This window comes from Leptopilina boulardi, unplaced genomic scaffold, assembly GCF_019393585.1.
Source record: "Leptopilina boulardi isolate dan_hultmark-lab unplaced genomic scaffold, ZJU_Lbou_2.1 LbouV2_70, whole genome shotgun sequence".
Lineage (NCBI taxonomy): Eukaryota > Metazoa > Arthropoda > Insecta > Hymenoptera > Figitidae > Leptopilina > Leptopilina boulardi.
In genome coordinates, this window is record NW_026138017.1 from 1 (window position 1) to 18432 (window position 18432).

Below are 18432 nucleotides of genomic sequence, written 5' to 3' on the forward strand. Positions count from 1 at the left end.
AAACACTCCAAAAAAATTCAATTTTTCTTAGGCAGACGATTTTATTGCATTTTCTTGCACAAAATACACCGAAAAGTGTAGAAAAAAATTGACACCCAGATCCGAGTAGAGGATACCCAAAAAGGGTATCCACACACACACACACACATACATACATCCGGACAATTGATCAGGATCTTATATAACATGTTTCTATAAAGAAAAAAATTTTGTTTCCGCCACTTTGAAAAGTTTTATAAACGAAAGGACTACAAAGCTTCCTCCACGAGGAAGCAAAATCAGAGTTTCCCGATTCCTATTTTGGTAAAATTAGTAAAAATCAATTTCAGTCAGACGTTACTTCAAATGCTTATAATTTTGCTTTCAGTAGTAAAAGACATTTTTAATCAGACAACGCTTCTTTTAATTTCATATCATTAGTAAAAGTCAATTTCTTCCACAGAAATAATTTTTGTAATAAAATTTCATCAGTAGAAATAGTAAGGTTTTAGTCAGACAAAAAGTATTTAATTTCAAATTTATTATATGTAAATGAAATTATTTACAAATATAAAACAAAAAATTTCCAATAAGTAGTAAAATTATGTTTTTTTTCTGAAACTAATTTCAAAATCTAAAACATAAAAATTAAATTTAAAAATACATAAGAATAAATTTCCAATTTCTAATCTAAAGCGGAGAATTTTTGCATTTTGATTATATAAATTAGGTAAAGGAGAAGGTGATTACTAATTAGGTGGGAGAAAAGTGTTTCATTAAGCTTTGGGTTGATGGTGACATGCTGGAATTTGTCCCCGAACGCGTCAAGAAATTAGCGACAAGAGAGTACTAAATTTTCATACAAATTAAATGCGATTTTACGCAAAGGAAAGGGGTGAGGGGAGCCGTTGAATTTATGTTAATGAGCCACGAGTATATGTACGAGAAAGTTTACTTACTCCAAAACTCCAACAGAAGTACATCTCGGAAAACTTTCAGTTTATTACAAAAGAGAATTTCAAAGTGTAATTTATATATTATTGTTAACTGATGAAAATATTTTTTTTTATTCTATAAAAAAATAATCACACACACCTATATATATATATTTAAGAAAAATATTTTTATTTATAATATATATTTAAGTAGCTTTCTAAAAATTATAATATATGATTATTTATAAAATGTATAAAAATGATATTATTCCTAAAAAAAAAATCTCATTTATTTTTAATCACAAAAATTTTCAATTTAGAATTTCGATGAGTAAAAAAATCGAAAAATTAATTTAATATCAATTATAGAATAATTAATAAATTTAATACTTTTTTATTTAAGTGATTTAAATATTACTATAATAAAAAAATAGAAATTGTAGTTGTTCAAAGTCTCTTATAGATAAAAAAAAAAAAAAAAAAAAAAATTCAATCCTCTATATTTTTTTCATCATTATCTTGATTTAAAGGAACTCGTGTCGAGTCTGTTGTATGATGATTTTGATTTTCCATTCTTTTCAATGGCACCTCAATAATTCTTCTCTCTTGTTGTGTTGCATCGTCTGCGGTGACTTTTTCTAATTCCTCTAATGGAATAAGTCTCTTATCAACAATTTGTAACCAAATCATACACAAAACAAGTGTCATTCCAGTGACACCAAATGTATGATATGTCCCATAACGATTATAGATAACACCAACACAAACTGGTCCCAAAATTCTTGAGACACAACCCGCACCTGTCATAAGCCCCATCCAAACACCTTGCGGTCGGGGACCTAAAATTTTACTAAAAATTGTTTGCGTCAATGTCACACCCAATGGATATCCAATTGTTGTAAATGTATAACCAATCAAAAATTGTGTAATTGTCATTTGGGGCGTGTAACGACACCATTCTTGAATACTTGGACAGCCAACTTTTTCTGTACCATTAATGTAGGTCGTTTCATTTCCAAATGCTGCGGAAAAATAAATTTTTAATTTTAATTAATTATAATAAAAAAAAGTAATTAAAATAAAATAATAAATTAAAAATGTTTTAGTTGCTAAAATTAATTAAATAAATTGTTTATATAATGAAAATGAAAATTATTTAATTCAAATAATCGATTACTTTACTATTAGTCAAATATTTACTTGAGCCAAATAATTTTTAATGAACTGAATAATTTTTACAATAATTTTTGAAATATATTTCATTTTGCTCTCGAATTTAATTGACTCAAATAATAATTATTTATAAACATTTATTTAAGTAAGTAATTAAAAAAACCGATTATTTAATAAAAAAGTAAAATAATAATAATAATAATAATAATAATAATAATAAATGTTTCTTCATTGTAATTTAATAAAAACAATTTAGGATAATAATTTTATTGAATTGAAAATTTACCAATAGATTTTTTTTTATAATACACTTACGACCAAACTCAGCAATTGGTGGTGGATCTGGTCCCCATGGAATCATAAATAATCTTCCAACAAACATGCAGAAGAAACCACCCCACATCATTACTTTTCTTTCAGCGAATCTGTAAGAAAAAAAAAAGACGCATTGTCATAATATTAATATGTTTTTTAATGTTTGATTTTTATCTCAGAAAACAGTAACGGAATACAAAAAAAAAATAAGGAAATTTCAATAATTCACATTTATATATGGTAATAATAATCATGACAATTTATTTATAATAAAACTTGATAACTCATAACCAAAATGGGCAAAAGAAAAAAACATTCCAATTGAACCTAAATTGCAAAAGAATAAGAATAATCAATTTTATTCGATTTTTTTTGATAGAATGTTTTCCTGGAAAATGAAAAAATCCCTTTCAAAGTTAAATAAAATTAAGCAGCATGTCTCTATTATTTTTTTACCTTCAGACAAACCCTTAGTACCTTCAAAAAAACCTACCAATTGGACCTAAATTGCAAGAGAATAAGAATAATCAATTATATTCGATTTTCTTAGATAGAATGTTTTCCTGGAAAATGAAAAAATCCCTTTAAAGTTAAATAAAATTAAGCAGCATGTCTCTATTATTTTTTTACCTTCAAACAACACTCATAACCTTCAAAAAAAACCTACCAATTGGACCTAAATCCAAAAAAACACGTGAAATCAGTAATAACCAACTTCAAGTTAGGACAGAAGGACAGACGAAGCATTTTATTATTATATATAATTAATTTAATTTTAATTTTTATTAATTTTACTAGCAATATTAAACGCGCCAAATTGAGTATTTACTTGTTTGTTATAAAGAAATTAAAGATTAATATTATCAATAATAATTTAAATTTATTAGAATATTATTTCCTATTAAATGATAATAATGAAAATTATTATTATATGTTATTAAATTATATATAAAATTGAATTATTTTCCAAATTTTCAATTTATAATTCAATTATTTACCAAGTTTTCAATTTAAAATTAAATAAAATTCAAATATTACTCGAAATTTTAATTCAACATCAACTTAAATTAAATTATTATCCAAAATTTCAATTAAAATTCAATTATTTTCCAAAATTTCGAGTCAAAATTAATTATTATCAAAATTTTCAATCAACAATCAACTAAAATTAATTATTATCAAAATTCTCAATCAACTAAGATTTAATTATTTTCAAAATTTTCAATTTAAAATTCAATTATTTACCAAGTTTTCAATTTAAAATGAAATAAAATTCAATTATTTTTTAAAATTTTTATTCAAAATTAATTATCGAAATTTTCAATTAAAAATGAACTTAAATTAAATTATTATCGAAAATTTCAATTAAAATTCAATTATTACCCGAAATTTTAATCCAAAATCAACTTAAATTAAATTATTATCCAAAATTTCAATTAAAATTTAATTATTTTCCAAAATTTCGAGTCAAAATTAATTATTATCAAAATTCTCAATCAACTAAGATTTAATTATTTTCAAAATTTTCAATTTAAAATTCAATTATTTACCAAGTTTTCAATTTAAAATGAAATAAAATTCAATTATTTTTTAAAATTTTTATTCAAAATTAATTATCGAAATTTTCAATTAAAAATGAACTTAAATTAAATTATTATCGAAAATTTCAATTAAAATTCAATTATTACCCGAAATTTTAATCCAAAATCAACTTAAATTAAATTATTATCCAAAATTTCAATTAAAATTTAATTATTTTCCAAAATTTCGAGTCAAAATTAATTATTATCAAAATTTTCAATCAGCAATCAACTAAAATTAATTATTTTCAAATTTTCAATCAACAATCAACTAAAATTAAATTATTTTCAAATTTTCAATTTAAAATTCAATTATTTACCAAGTTTTCAATTTAAAATAAAATAAAATTCAATTATTTTTTAAAATTTCGATTCAAAATTAATTATCGAAACAATGCCAAAAAAACATTGAAAAATTTTAACCAACACAAAATAATGTCAAACAATACATTTAAAAAAAACAAAAGACCTATAACAAATACTAACTTCAGGTGTGGACAGAATGAACGAAAGATATTCACGATTATTATATGTAATAAATAAATTTTTTTAAATTTAAATTTTTTTTTTGAATTTTACCTTTTGCAAATTGGCCCAATCATTGCAAATACTCCGCAGGCAATTAAAGCTCCTACGCTCATCATAATACCCACATAGTACATGGCTTCCTTACCTGACCATGCAAATTGATTCATTGTCAAAGAACTACCTAGACTGAAACAATTCAATTATATTTCTATTTTTTTTTTTCTCTTTTGTAAAAAAAAAAAAAATTTTTTTTAAATAAAAATTTCCAAAACTCACGTTTCAATGAGAACAAAATTGAAGACTAAAACCAAAAATGCACATATTAATGTCCAAGAGGCGAGATAATCAATTTTTCTCGATTTCCATGATGATTCCTCTGCAATTTCTGTAATGAAAAAAAAAAAATTCTCGTTTTGAGAGGATATAACTTTTTTGTTTCGCTATATTTGGCAAATTAATTCCTCTCAGGAAAATTATTTTCCAATAAAAAAAAAAAAGATAAATTAAAAAAAAGGCAGATTAAAAAACAATTTTGAAATAATATAAATTCAAAAAAAAAAAAGGATTAAAAAAAAATTCATACCAGAATCGTTTTGCTCCTTTAAAGCTTCGCGAGCTGCAATTTTATGTTCAGTAAAATTTCCAGGAAGAAAAAGAATAAAGTTTAGAATTCCCAATAGTACATTGATCCAACCAACTGATGTGTACATATTAATGGGCAAACTGAACAAATAGAATCCTTGAGGTCCCAAAAATGTCATTGCTGATTGTAAAGCTGGTCCAACCACAAATCCCAAAACCTATATATATATATATATGTGAATGAATATTTTAGCATAAACATATCGCGATAAAAAATTTTTTTTTTTCTAAATTCCCCTCTCAAGGGTCTTAAAGAAACCTCTATAAAATTTTTGAACAAAATATTTCAAACCTGCGCTAGGGACACCATCGATACTGCTTGTGTCCTTTCTGAAAATCTTGTGGCAGCTGATAGATAAGATCTCGCTACCGCAATGTTTGCTGTAAAGAATTACATTCCATTTTTAAAGATTCTTTCTTTTTTTTCACACCTTAGTGTCAAGTAGATTTTTCAAGATAATCGCGATATATATTCAAAAAAAAAAAAAAAAAAATAGATTTAGAGCATTTGGTTTTTTTTTTATAAAATTTTTTTCCATGAAAAAAAAAATTGTTAAAAATAATAAAAGATGTGTAAAATTGTTTAAATGATAAAAAAAAATATTTTAATTAATAATTAATAATTAATAATAAACAGGTTTATTATTAATTAATATAAATATTAATAAAAAATTATAATTATTTTTGAAAATTATTTTTTTTTTTTATTTTTTTTTGATAATAAAAAGTCAAATGAATTTAAAGAAAATTTGTGATATTTAATTACCAGAACTTACGCCAACCAAAAAACGTGCAACGAGCATGGCACTTTTTCTTCCTTCGAGTGGAAGAATTTCCAGGATACTATAAAGTCCCGAAGCAAATGTAAAAATAGCTAATGTTATTAGCATTGGTAATCTTGATGATCCTAATTTATTACTCCACCAGCCAACTAATGGTGAGAATATCATTTGTCCTAAGGGATTTGCAGCCACAGCAAATGCCATAAACTCCACTCCTGTCGAATCTAACTAAATGAAAACGTTAATAAATATTATTTTCAAATATTTTTATTTTCATAATTTTATTAAAAAAAAAAAAAAAAAAATATTACACAATAACTTTAGGGCTTTTTCAAAATATGTGTAACAAATTTAATTAAAGAAAATTCATTTATTTTTATTATTTATTAAATTTATTTATATTTATTTAGATAATTTTTTTGTAATTTATATAATTATTTAAATAATTATTTATTTTGTTGAGAGAGAAAATTTCGAAAACAATAAAATTAATTATTTAACTTTAAAGGAAATTTATCATTTGAAAATGAAAAAATTACCTTCTTTTGTAAATAATCATATATCCCAGTAAGAACTATACTGAATCCTAAGGACATTAAAAACATTGTGAAATAAATGACGTAAATGCTTCTCCATCGTGCTCTTCTTTGGTCAAAATTTTCAAGGTTGTCACCACGAAATGAATGAGCTCTGTAATTTTTAATAAAAAATATTACTATTATTACATAACTTGATTTCTCTGGCAATAGTTATTAAATCAATTTTTTTTTTTTTGTTATTCAGAAAAAAAAATGATATTAAAATTTATGTTCTATGAATCAGCAATCTTATACTTTATCATTAAAAACGAGATATATATGTGTAATAATAAATGTTTTCCAAAAGAGGTTTCTTTCCAATATACATATATATACAAATAAATGGAAACTATTAATTAAAAACGCAAATAAAAAAAAATAGGTAAATTATTCTGAATTATGTGGAAAAATTATGAAAATTTAATATTATTAAAATATTAATTAATTATTATTAATTAATTATTAATTTAAAAAATTAATTATTTAATTGATTAAATAATTATATAAACTATTAATATCGAAATACTTACTTTTTACTATAGAACTTTTTATACCAATCCATTATTATTGTTTATTAATATTCATTTAGAATTTTGAGATAAAAATTTTGCCCTTCCTTTTGGACAATTTAATTAGCGGTCCTAAAATTTAAATAATTTATTGAAAAATACAAAAAAATGGTTAATTATGAAAAATTAGTATTTTTGGAAAAAATATTTATATATTTAAAAAAAAAATTCTTAATTTTAAAAAAGGAAACTACTTACCAAAATGCACTAATTAATCATTTTTCTTATAATTGAAACTTTGAGTTATATTTTTATTTCGATAATACTGAGTGCATTAAATGAAGATAATAATCATTTTGATAACGTTTCATGCATTTTTTTAAAACTGAAAAATACGTAAATAAATCGTGGACATTAATTAACAATTAAAAAAAAAATTGAAAAGATAACAAAAAAAATTATAAATTAATGTTTATAATTGAAAAAATATTTTATCAATATAGATATAATATTATTAACTTTATTATTAACTAAATAAATAAAACAATAAATAAATCATTTGTAAATGGTAAATCCACTTTATTATTTGTTACTGATAATGAAGTTTATTAACCGCGATCACATTACATATATTCGTCATTTAATATTCAAATTATATTATTTTCAGGAAGAACAAAGAAAAAAGAATTAATAATAATAATAATAATTAATTTTAAATCATCCAAAAATCATTTATTAAAATTATTATTTATCATTGTTAATTTTCCTTTGTTTCACATTAAAATAATTATTTTTTTTTTATTGTAAATTTTTCCATTTAAAAAGCAAAAATTTATAAATTTTTTTTTTTAATTAATTATTTATTAAAATTTGGAAAAATTCGAAAAAAAAAAATTTGTCACCTTTGTTTTTCATCGGCTCCGTAAGAAATGAACTAAAATAATATTTAAGATAAGTTTTTATAAAAGTGAAATAAAAAATATATTCTCATCATTTATTTCACAATAATAAATGTATCTTCTGTTTCATATGAACGTAATTGTTGAATCTGAACTATTATAACTATACATTCGAGATAAATCACAGATTAGATATTTATTCTAATATTTTGCAATATATTGTACTTTTAACACTATAATCTTTGGAAAGCATTTATTTCTTTTTTTTTTTTTATTATTGTCACAAAACTTGATTAACGCGTGGAAATTATTTATTTTTTTTTTTTTGTTTTGTATTTGTTTTCATAAAAATGAGAAATATACAAATGGCATCGAGTTTGTTAACTGTTACAAGTTGTATAAACTCGTGTCGAGTCGACAAACTGCCAGAGACGGTTCAAATATACGCGGATAAAGCCTCTTTACTCTCACAAATAAACTTGGACTTTCCACTTTCAGGCTCGAAGCAATTGTCTCTAGAACCCAGGATTAATTTGTTATTGTCAATAATTAATTGTTGAAAACAATAAAAAAGAAAAAACAAAATCAATAAATTAATTTCAAACAAAAATTTTCAATATATTCTAAAAAAAATTAAAATAAAGAAACTTACCTTTTCGTAACACTCCATAGTTTGAAAAAATCATTATTTTGCGTTTAGATGATTTAAAAAATAAAAAATATTCAAACAATGAAGGTCACATTGAAAAAAAAATATTTTGTTATAATAAAATATAAAAAATTTACCTATAAAAGATGTGTTACATTATTATTAATATTTTATTTTATTTAAAAAAAACGAAACAATAATCAATTTTTAAATTTAAAAATTTTTACGTTTCTCTTTGACGATTTCTTTAAAACAATAAATTTTTAACTTAAAAAAATGTTCTTTAAAACAGAAAACAATTTAATCAAAAGAAGAAAAAACAGTAAACACTTTTATAATCATTAAAATAATTAAAAATATTTACATATAATTAAATCAATAAAAATATATAATTAAAATTTGTTCTAAAAGACAATGCCATTGAGACATTTAAAAATCTGACAGCAATGGAATGTGGTCTCTTAAATACAGGAGCGTAAATATTTTAGGTAGTTGTGCCCAAAAGTAAAAGTTTCGATAAGAGAAACTTGATTTTAAAAAAGAAAAAGGAAAATACGAAACTCCATGTAAATTTATAATTTAACGAATTTGATTTCTAAAAGAGCTTTTAGTTGGATTCATTTCAAGGAAGCGGGTTATTTAATTCTTCCTTTTATATAAAAGTACATTCACAATTGTAATCATCCCTTATATAATTATATTACATAACAACCCTTAATTACATTTTCATTATAAAATTTAATCAGTTCAGTTATTAAATTAAATTTTCTTTTCTTCTTCAATTTAACCATTTTTCAAAAAAAAAAAAAGAACAAAAATTACACTTCTGAAAAATTAATAAATTACAATGACTTCGACGATTTTCATTTACTTTGTATTTAGTTCATTATTTATTTAAAACGTCGGAAGAGATCTTTATTACAAAATAAAATAAGAAAATTACATAACGATAATAACAAACAAACGAAAATATTATAATTTAATTTTTCAATTCTCTCAACATGGTCTCTCTTTTATTTTTTTCTTGAAATTAAAAAATTGAAAATATTTCATGTTTTTCTTTTTACCCCAGTTATCAGACATTAATAATAACGTAGTATTAGTAGTATTAAGTAGTAGTAGTAATAGTAAACTATTTACCAATCATTTAATTACATCTTATTAAAATTAAGTGGTAGATTGATTTACAGCTTCTGTTGTCGTGCTGGTTGAATCTGAAATTGGTTTTTCTTGTATTTCAAGCCAAGGCAGCCTCTTTTGTAATTCCAGTCTGTAATTATAATTATATTGGATAATATTTTTTTTTCGAATAATTCGAGAAAAAATTCAATATTGAAATCCTTTTTTTGAATAAATATAGAAATAATTTCTTATTTGAAAATTTAATAAATTTTTTTTACCTGTATCTAGGATGACTGATGGCATAAACGTAAGGATCTAAACAAGCAACTGCTTTACAACAACATGCTGGAATCATTGTCACTGCAGGAGTTAATAAAGTTTTATTTCCAAATGCTCCAATCATCGCCATCACTCCATAAGGTGTCCAAGCAGCAACGAACAGAAAACAAATCGTCAACGCAGCCTTTGAGTAAAAAAACAATTTACTATTTAATTTACCTTATTACTTTTTTAAATTTAAATTTTTACTTTGATTATTAATTTCATGAATAATTAATTTAATATTATTACGAACCTTGGCAATGCGAATTTCCGCCGATTGACTATTGGTATTGGCATTGCTCCTCAAACTTTCGACATTCATTTTTTTCGCCTGTTCTCGTAACGCTTTCTCATGATCCATTACATGGCCAACCATTCGACTGTAATAAAATATAATTAATGTCATTGGTATTACATAGGAGAATGTAAATATTGTTCCAGTAAACATTCGAATTTCAGGTGTGTCAGTTATATAATCGAAAGTGCAACTTGTTAAAAATCCTTCTGGAGCAAAACGTCCCCACACACCCATCACAGGCATTAAACCCCAAGGAATTGTGTATGACCATATTAGAACAATGAATAACATCACTTGACCACGTGTTAATTTTCCATCCAATGGTCTTGCTATTGTACTTTTGAAAAAGAAAAACAAAAATTAGTTTTTTTGAAATATTAATTCAAAAACAATTTTTTCCTCTTTTTACCTGTATCTATCGTACGCTATCGCTGCATTTGTTGTACCAGCACCAATTCCCGATAAAGTGCCCATAAAGCCAAAAATTTGACATCCCAAATTTCCAAGTGCAAATCCCGTGTTAATTGAATTGTAAATGAAAATTGGAGTCTTGAGCATCATTATAAAATCACATATCGCCAAATTTACCACAAACATATTGGACGGTGTTCTTAATGACTTGGCCCTAAAAGAAAATTAATATTACATTTTTTTATCGAATTATTTATTTTATGATCAATTTTAGTTAAATAAAAAAAAACCCCCTTTTTATTTGCAAAAAAATTACTTACGAGCAAAAAATCCAAATAACGAGTCCATTTCCAAGAAGAGCAATGAAAGTGAATAATACGTAAAGAAGTGCCAATAGATAATGAAGGGAGGGGTTTGGCTCAGGATAAACTAGCCAATGTTCTGGTATATGAACCAATTCTTCTGGTGGTACGTTCCATCCTAGCAGACGTGGTGCCCCTGCCGGGAGTCTCGCTTCCCAGTGAACACTACTATTGTACATAACGGTTGCTCCATTCGCCAAAGACCCCCTCAACCTTGATTGCTCTAAACTCGATCACTTCTTTTTATACACAACTTGGATAACGCGGCCCACCGCAAATCCATGCGCTTAGGGCTTTCTCTTACTTGAGACCTTAATTCAGTTTATTTAAGGGGCTTCGCAAAGCTAAGTCGCGGATTATCGTTTTTCATCTTGCGATAGTCAGCAGAAAAATCCCTTGAATGTCAAACTCATCCTTCAAAATCCCACCCTTCCAATTTTCCTTTTTTTAAAAAAAAAAAAAAATTCTCAAACCTGATTCCCATTAAACATTAAGAAAGGAAATTATCAATAAAAAATCAATTTTTAGAAATAAAACCTTTTAAAAACTTTATTACATAAAATTGACAGAGAATTTTCTTTTTTTAAAAATTTAAATAAATTTAGTCTTTTTTTTAAAATAATTTTTTAAAATATTTATCTCAATATAGAAAAATAGAATTTAGCTAAAATTTTTTTTTATTCACGACCTTGACGTTCAGTCGATTCATCAGCTAATGTATGAGCTGGTAAATAAATGGACGGATTATTTGGATCGCGTAAAAGAGGATTTCTCAATGTTAAAGTTGCAATGCCAACGCTACTATAACCCTTATCGTATAACGAACAATATGGTACATTAAAATCAAGTAGAAATTGCCAAATTTGATTGTAATTCCAATCGAATATTGGATTCACTCTTATTAATGATGGCCATCCTGCATCAGTTTGACAAAATGGTTCAAGATTCTCAGCATTTGGATCAGCTTTACGTGTTCCCATTAGACATGCACGTAATTTTGAATTTTCGTTAATAAACTCCGTCAATGCCTCCTTCATTGGACGATTTTTTCTCACTACTCGTAATCCATAATAGGCAGCTGCTTTCACAACAAATTCATCTACCTATTTAATAACAAATTTTTATAATTTAAAATTCCTATCTTTTTTTTAATTTTATAATAAAACCTCATTTTTTTACCTCAGGAAATGAATCGCCAATTATGTAGAGACTCAATAGAGGTTCAGCTCCTTTTAAGGCAAGAAAAGCGGATGTTAAATGTAACACTGCGGTACAATCTTTACCACCGTTGAATGAAAGAAAAACTTCGTTCGAAGAAAATCTGTAAAAAAAAAATTTCTGTCAATACTAAATAATATTTGAAAAAAAAAAATTGATATTACCTATCAAAACACTCTTCAATAATAGACCAACTGCGTTTTAAATGATGATAATTTTGAATTTTTGCAAATACTTTTTCGGCTAACGATCGATTAAATTTACTATCCCTCAAGCGACACGGTGGAAATGAATTTTTAAATTCTTCTTTAGCATTAAGAACATCTTCTTTTTTACCCTCAAATGTAATTCTCGTTGAATGTTTCGAACCCATTTGTTGTGGATAACTTCCAACGTTAACGCGATCTTTCCAACGTTCTGCAAATGCATCTAAACCCTTAACTAATTTTAATTCCTTTAAAGCAATATCCAATTCGTCTATATACAATGGAACACCAACTTTTAAACGAGAGACAATAATTTCGTCAACTGCCGATTGAAAATATTTCGGTGAACCCGGTAACACATAGACATTGTTAACCTTTATCACAGGAAATTTAACTGAAAAAAAAATTAAAATTTCTAAATTAGAATTTTTTTTTCCTACAAAAAAGTAATTAATATTTTATAAACTTACATGATTTTATGTAAATCACTTCACATGGTGATGGTGCCATTGCATAACGTTCAATTTCTGATTCATTTGGTAATAATTTTTCATAAATATCTAATAATTCTTGATTTTTCTCAATTTCTAATTTAAAACATTTAGCCACTGCCTCATAAGTTAAATCATCGTGTGTTGGTCCCACACCTCCAGCTGTGAAGACGAGGGGATAATTTTTCGAGACTTCTGATAATTCTTTGGCTATATCGAAAACCTATTTGTATTATAAATTCAATTTTAATTAAATATTTAAAGATCCCAAAAACAAAAGAGAATAGAAAAATTCTTACTGAATCTGGAATTATGATAACTTTATGAAATTTAATTCCTATTGCATATAATTTCGAGGCCAAATAAGATGTGTTTTTGTCTTCAACTTGACCTCTTAAGATTTCATCTCCAATTACAATCAATACTGCTGTGTTTTTCTCCATAATTGCAAATTTATTTTTTTTTCTAAACACAAAATAAAATGGAAAAAATTTTGTAAAAAAAATTCATTTTATTAGAAAAAACAAAAATTTTATTCTACATTTTGTACATTTAAATTTTCATATCTTTAACTAAACTAGCTGTTGATTCTGTCTCCATTTTTGTCGATTTCTTATTAGTTTGAACAATTTTTTTTTTCATCATTTTTTCCGATTTTTTTGAATCTTTCGCCTGATAGACTTCTTTGCGTAATTCCGCCAGCTGTTGATTTATTAAATTGGTTTTATTTTTGTTTGGATTTTTCACATTGTCCAGCTATGAAAAAAAAATAAAGGGGAAAAAAAATATATGACTATTACATTAATTTTAGATAAAAACAAAAATTACAACCTGACTTACATTTTTCAAATTGAGTGACACCTTTTGCGCTTTTGATTTAATGCGAAGTGTGCGAGATCCTGCAACTTTGAAAACATTTTTTGTTCTGTTGTTTGATCCTTTATTTTTAGCCATCTTTTTCCCTAGGACAATAAAATAAATTATTATCATTAGCATTTTATTTTGGCTTTCTTCATTGCTGGCTCCCCGCCTTTTAATATTGTTTGCGTTAAAAAGAATGAGACTCTCATCATATCTTTATTTGGTGCAACATTACGAACATAATGTACATCTATCAATGTTTCATGACATAAAGTCGTGTTAATTTTCTCCTCTATTAATAATTTTGCAATATCAGTCGCTTTTTCATTTTTTTCAACTTTCACAAAACAATAGACGTGAATTTTTGTTTTTTTAGTTGTAATTTTACAAATTTCCTCATCATTAAATAAATCATGAAATACATCTAAAAATTCAACAGCAATCGCAGGTAAATTCATGACAATATGTTCATATCCCGGTTCATTAGTTTCTCGTCGTTTTAAAATATCATTTTTCACTTCATTTCTTAAAAAATCCCTACCATCCTTATTAAATGCAGATAAATTGCCTTTTGTTTTATTTAATTTTGAATTTATCACAAGCCAATTGTAAGAATTTGGATTTAAATCATTGGCAAGTACTTTAATTCCCTTTCGTGAAGCTGGAATAGAAAATGGTCCAACGCCAGCAAATATATCGTAGAGTACATCTTGTGGTTTTAAATATTCAACAATTCTCTCGTGTTCCGTTCCCAATCGTGGATTCCAATAAACTTTCGCAAAGTCAAATTGATATCGACATCCATTTTCTTTGACTTCGACAATTGTATTTTCTTCACCGGCTAAAAGTTCCATGGCAAAATGTCGAAATGTCGTGTCAATAATGTTTGTTTTATTAACAACTGTCTTTGCAATTGGTAATTTATCGATAATAATTTGACCAATTATATTTTTATAAGGCAATTGAAAATCACGTAGATTTAAATGAACAATATGTCCAATTTGACTAAATGATCCTGGTGCTTCAAGATTTTCGGGAAAAATTGCTTTCAATGTTTCATCTAATTTCCAATTTTCATAAGTCACTTGTAAATTTAATTGAGAAAATGTTCCATTTTCTTGTTTTATTATTTCTCTGTCATTGTCAGTGAAATCTTCAAATTTGTTCAATTTCATTGGATCGAGATAAATTATTGTCAAATTATCATTGGTGACAATTGATTTGAATTGTCTCATTTTTAGAAGATATTTTTTAACAATTGAAATAATTTTTGAAATATTTGTTGTTTCTTGAAATTGTAAAGCGGGAATTTTAAATGATGTTTTAAAGGCATCGCGATCTAAATTTTTCATACCACGAACAGAAGCTGGTGGAACCAGCAAAGAAGCCATTGTACTTTGATAAAATCGACAATTAACACTCAATGCACAGTGTTTTAATATGGAAACAAAATATCCACTCATGTGATAACACCAAGTATTGCCAGATATGCTGAATCCTTCTTTGGAGGCCAAAAACCTAAAAGCATTTATTTCATTTATAAATGATTATTTTCTTTTTAATTATATAGCAAAATATTTTAATAAAACTTTTCTTAAAAATGTCTTTATTCTAATGAAGAGAAAAGCAATAAAGCAGGATTCAACAATTATCTGGCAATAATAGCTACACTTAATAACCTCAATATTTTTTTTAATTTTGACAGAAATTTACAAATCGAAATTAAAAAAATATTTCATATTTACAAATTGCAAGTTTGTTTTAATTAATTAATCATAAACGAATTATTTTTTTATTATTACTATTAATATTAAATTGATAAACTTAACCTAATTTTCTAACCTCTTTTGACAACTGTCAAAATAAATTTTACGAATATAATACTTATAACTTATAAAAGTTCCATAAAATTGAATAAAAAAAAAACTTAATTTATGAATGATAATTGTTAACTTTAAACACGTGTTCAGTTTCAAAGTTTAAATGCATTTTTTTTAAGATAAGAAAGTAAATATAGGTCAGTTATTTATATACCTTTTGATAAGTTGAAAATAAATTTGCACACTATTCGCTCAATCCAATAGCTTCCAATTTTAATACTAAAATGTCTTTTTTTTTAAATAATTATTTATTAAAATAAATTTATTAAATTAAAACTTAAGATTCCGTATGCTTTGTATGTCGATGAATAATAAAAACGACGACATGTCACGTGTTACACTTACGACACATATAAAATTGTCACCTTTCTAGCTGGAAGTTGTACTTCTAAAATTTGACACATGCATGGTACGAGCGCTGACAAGTTATATTACGTCACTTGACAATGACATACAGCGCTGTAGTTTGTAAACAATCAAAACTACTTTATAGTTTCCATTCTTCAGAAAATTTAAATTTCATGCCAATTTCATATTTGGCTTGTTTTTTGCCGGAGCTAATTTTCTTAATAAACAATAGATTTATTAATTTATCTCTATTGAATCAAATTGATAATATTCGAAAATGAGTAAAGCACATCCACCTGAGTTGAAAAAGTAAGAAATTTATTAATAATCATTAGTACTATTATAATTTCAATTTTTTTTGTAATTTTTGAGGTTAGAAAGCATAACGCGCACTTATTTCGTTTATTAATATTTTTACTATTTTCCAGGTATATGGACAAAAAATTATCTCGTGAGTAATTGTATTTTTATATCTGATATGTAATGAAATATTAACAATTATTATAAAAATTTATTTTCTTTTCTATAGTGAAGCTTAATGGGGGAAGACATGTTATCGGTATTTTGCGTGGATTTGATCCTTTCATGAATATGGTGGTTGATGAAACTATTGAAGAATGTAAAGATGGTTCGAAAAATAATATTGGAATGGTTGTAAGTAGATTTTTTAAATACAAATCAAATTTATAAATTAGAGTAGTATTTTAAAAATTATTTTTGGAGTTAAATTGATTTTTTTTAATAGAAAATTTTGTTTTATTCCAAAACAGGTAATTAGGGGCAATAGTGTGATAATGTTAGAAGCACTGGACAGAATATGACCTGCAATTATTTTAGATTATGAAATAAAAGTCATTTAAATTTTGATTATTTCAAAGCTGTAAAATAATATCATTCCGATGATAACGATACAATTTATATTATTTTTATTTAATCTGAAGTCTTATTTTCTGTAAGTATAATGTATACAACTAAATAAACTCATTTCTTTTTTTATATATAAAATTTATATTGATTATTTTTTTTTGTTTTTGTAATACATCATGTATATAATTCTATTGTGTAAGCTTACAATCGAGAAAACGGTACAATCAAACAAAAGTAGTGTTCAACTTACAAATTAATTCTAGGTGTATTGAATTTTGAAAAAGAATTTTCTTATAAAAATTTCATTTTTTTTTCGAGTGAGGCTCACACTGAATGAGTATATTTTCTACCTAACTATCTACATTAGAAGTAATCGCTCGCAATTCACGTGGATTACAAATAGAAATTACAAAGATTCAGATCACGTAATAAGTCGAGATTTTATTTATCTTGTTTTGCGAACTATACAATTAAAAATGTTGACACTTATTGTTTTTCAAAAGTGACATTGAATTTATATTAATTTACATATATATTTGTTTTTGTTTTTTCGTGGAAAACTATTATTTACAGATTGAGAATCTACCAATTACATCTTTCCATTGGTGAAATACTAAGGTGACAATATTAATATATATATATATTTATGAATATAAAATTCTTTTGATACAAATAAACTACAAGTAATATGCGAGCAGACTTAAAAAAAAATATCTTAAAAATAAATTGAAATGAGTCGTTTTTTCACTTGTGTCATTAAAGCAGAAATCTATTAAACTTCGCATTGACAATAAATTTAATTAAATAAAACTATATTATATAAAACTAATTGTAAAATTGTACAATAAATTATATAATTGATTGTAGATCAATCAAATAAAAAATAAATTATATAGATTTTTTTTTTTTGATAATAAAATAAACATTAAATAAAAAAAAATTGGAAAATATGATAAATATTGCAAAATTTAATATTAACATTTTGAAGTTTAATTGATAACTATTTTAATGAAATGATGCGCTTAACAATAGGCAAGTGTACAATAAAAATATATACGATGTTTCAAAATTGTTTTTCGGCAATGACTATTTAATATAATTTGACTACCATTAAAAATTTACTATAAACAAAGAAATCAGACTATAAGAACCACGATTTTGGTTGAAGCTACAAAAAAAAACAATCCCTCAATGAAAGTAAAACAAAAAAAAATATTCCAAGTTGTGAAGGAACATTTCAAATTTAGAAGGCACACTGTGTGTTTTTTTTTTAATATCATAATTCCTAATTTAGGAACATTTATGTTTAAAAGCGGATTACGATTATAAAAATCTGCGTAATATTAACATTTATATTATTAATGTCGAACTATTCTCACATTTCATTGCATTATCAAAACGAATGCAAATAAAAACAAAAAAAAAACAATATCACGTTTTAAACTATTTTTTGATTTTTATATGAAAATTACATTTTT

At 24.7% G+C, this 18432-nt stretch overlaps 4 protein-coding genes across 6 annotated transcripts; 1 reads left to right on the forward strand and 3 right to left on the reverse strand.

The window, feature by feature from the left end:
- Positions 1–1178: 1178 nt before the first annotated feature.
- LOC127290479 (major facilitator superfamily domain-containing protein 8) lies at positions 1179–8376 on the reverse strand. 2 transcript variants are annotated; one of them, XM_051319059.1, is made up of 11 exons: positions 7924–8376; positions 7280–7406; positions 7043–7153; positions 6474–6624; positions 5919–6162; positions 5445–5533; positions 5094–5310; positions 4787–4895; positions 4562–4696; positions 2403–2512; positions 1180–1936 (listed from the first exon to the last, which is right to left on the reverse strand). In XM_051319059.1, exons 3-11 carry the CDS (start codon positions 7072–7074, stop codon positions 1404–1406), a joined length of 1620 nt encoding a protein of 539 aa, XP_051175016.1. In that variant the 5' UTR covers positions 7075–7153; positions 7280–7406; positions 7924–8376; the 3' UTR covers positions 1180–1403. The 2 variants fall into 2 exon arrangements, with proteins under 2 accessions (XP_051175017.1, XP_051175016.1); XM_051319060.1 differs by lacking the exons at positions 7043–7153; positions 7280–7406; positions 7924–8376 and having other exon boundaries at positions 1179–1936; positions 5919–6158; positions 6474–6610.
- Positions 8377–9604: 1228 nt separating this feature from the next.
- On the reverse strand, positions 9605–11324 carry LOC127290485 (opsin, ultraviolet-sensitive). The gene is made up of 5 exons (XM_051319070.1): positions 11042–11324; positions 10720–10935; positions 10266–10647; positions 9970–10154; positions 9605–9839 (listed from the first exon to the last, which is right to left on the reverse strand). Exons 1-5 carry the CDS (start codon positions 11260–11262, stop codon positions 9737–9739), a joined length of 1107 nt encoding a protein of 368 aa, XP_051175027.1. The 5' UTR covers positions 11263–11324; the 3' UTR covers positions 9605–9736.
- A 280-nt stretch (positions 11325–11604) lies between these two features.
- Positions 11605–16088, reverse strand: LOC127290483 (tRNA (guanine(37)-N1)-methyltransferase). 2 transcript variants are annotated; one of them, XM_051319064.1, is made up of 6 exons: positions 15894–16069; positions 13298–13463; positions 12978–13221; positions 12466–12901; positions 12263–12404; positions 11605–12186 (listed from the first exon to the last, which is right to left on the reverse strand). In XM_051319064.1, exons 2-6 carry the CDS (start codon positions 13439–13441, stop codon positions 11761–11763), a joined length of 1392 nt encoding a protein of 463 aa, XP_051175021.1. In that variant the 5' UTR covers positions 13442–13463; positions 15894–16069; the 3' UTR covers positions 11605–11760. The 2 variants fall into 2 exon arrangements, with proteins under 2 accessions (XP_051175021.1, XP_051175022.1); XM_051319065.1 differs by lacking the exons at positions 11605–12186; positions 12263–12404; positions 12466–12901; positions 12978–13221; positions 13298–13463 and adding an exon at positions 13967–15377 and having other exon boundaries at positions 15894–16088.
- Positions 16089–16237: 149 nt separating this feature from the next.
- Positions 16238–17081, forward strand: LOC127290491 (probable small nuclear ribonucleoprotein G). Its single transcript, XM_051319082.1, has 4 exons — positions 16238–16396; positions 16516–16538; positions 16617–16741; positions 16858–17081. Exons 1-4 carry the CDS (start codon positions 16365–16367, stop codon positions 16906–16908), a joined length of 231 nt encoding a protein of 76 aa, XP_051175039.1. The 5' UTR covers positions 16238–16364; the 3' UTR covers positions 16909–17081.
- Positions 17082–18432: the final 1351 nt, after the last annotated feature.

Bases quoted from the DNA above. Each gene is read 5' to 3' on its own strand.
- LOC127290479 (XM_051319059.1), bottom strand. From the start codon at position 7,074: ATGGATTGGTATAAAAAGTTCTATAGTAAAAA. The intron at 6,625-7,042 runs GTAAGTATTTCG...TAAAAATTACAG, and splicing joins AAAAAGTTCTATAGTAAAAA to AGCTCATTCATTTCGTGGTG. The intron at 5,311-5,444 runs GTTTGAAATATT...ATATATATATAG, and splicing joins CGATGGTGTCCCTAGCGCAG to GTTTTGGGATTTGTGGTTGG.
- LOC127290485 (XM_051319070.1), bottom strand. From the start codon at position 11,262: ATGTACAATAGTAGTGTTCACTGGGAAGCGAGACTCCCGGCAGGGGCA. The intron at 10,936-11,041 runs GTAAGTAATTTT...ATTTTCTTTTAG, and splicing joins GTTATTTGGATTTTTTGCTC to GGCCAAGTCATTAAGAACAC. The intron at 10,648-10,719 runs GTAAAAAGAGGA...CTTTTTCAAAAG, and splicing joins ATAGCGTACGATAGATACAG to TACAATAGCAAGACCATTGG.
- LOC127290483 (XM_051319064.1), bottom strand. From the start codon at position 13,441: ATGGAGAAAAACACAGCAGTATTGATTGTAATTGGAGATGAAATCTTA. The intron at 12,405-12,465 runs GTAATATCAATT...TTTTTTTTACAG, and splicing joins ATTGAAGAGTGTTTTGATAG to ATTTTCTTCGAACGAAGTTT. The intron at 12,187-12,262 runs GTAAAAAAATGA...GTTATTAAATAG, and splicing joins TTGGCGATTCATTTCCTGAG to GTAGATGAATTTGTTGTGAA.
- LOC127290491 (XM_051319082.1), top strand. From the start codon at position 16,365: ATGAGTAAAGCACATCCACCTGAGTTGAAAAA. The intron at 16,539-16,616 runs GTGAGTAATTGT...TCTTTTCTATAG, and splicing joins TATGGACAAAAAATTATCTC to TGAAGCTTAATGGGGGAAGA. The intron at 16,742-16,857 runs GTAAGTAGATTT...ATTCCAAAACAG, and splicing joins AAAATAATATTGGAATGGTT to GTAATTAGGGGCAATAGTGT.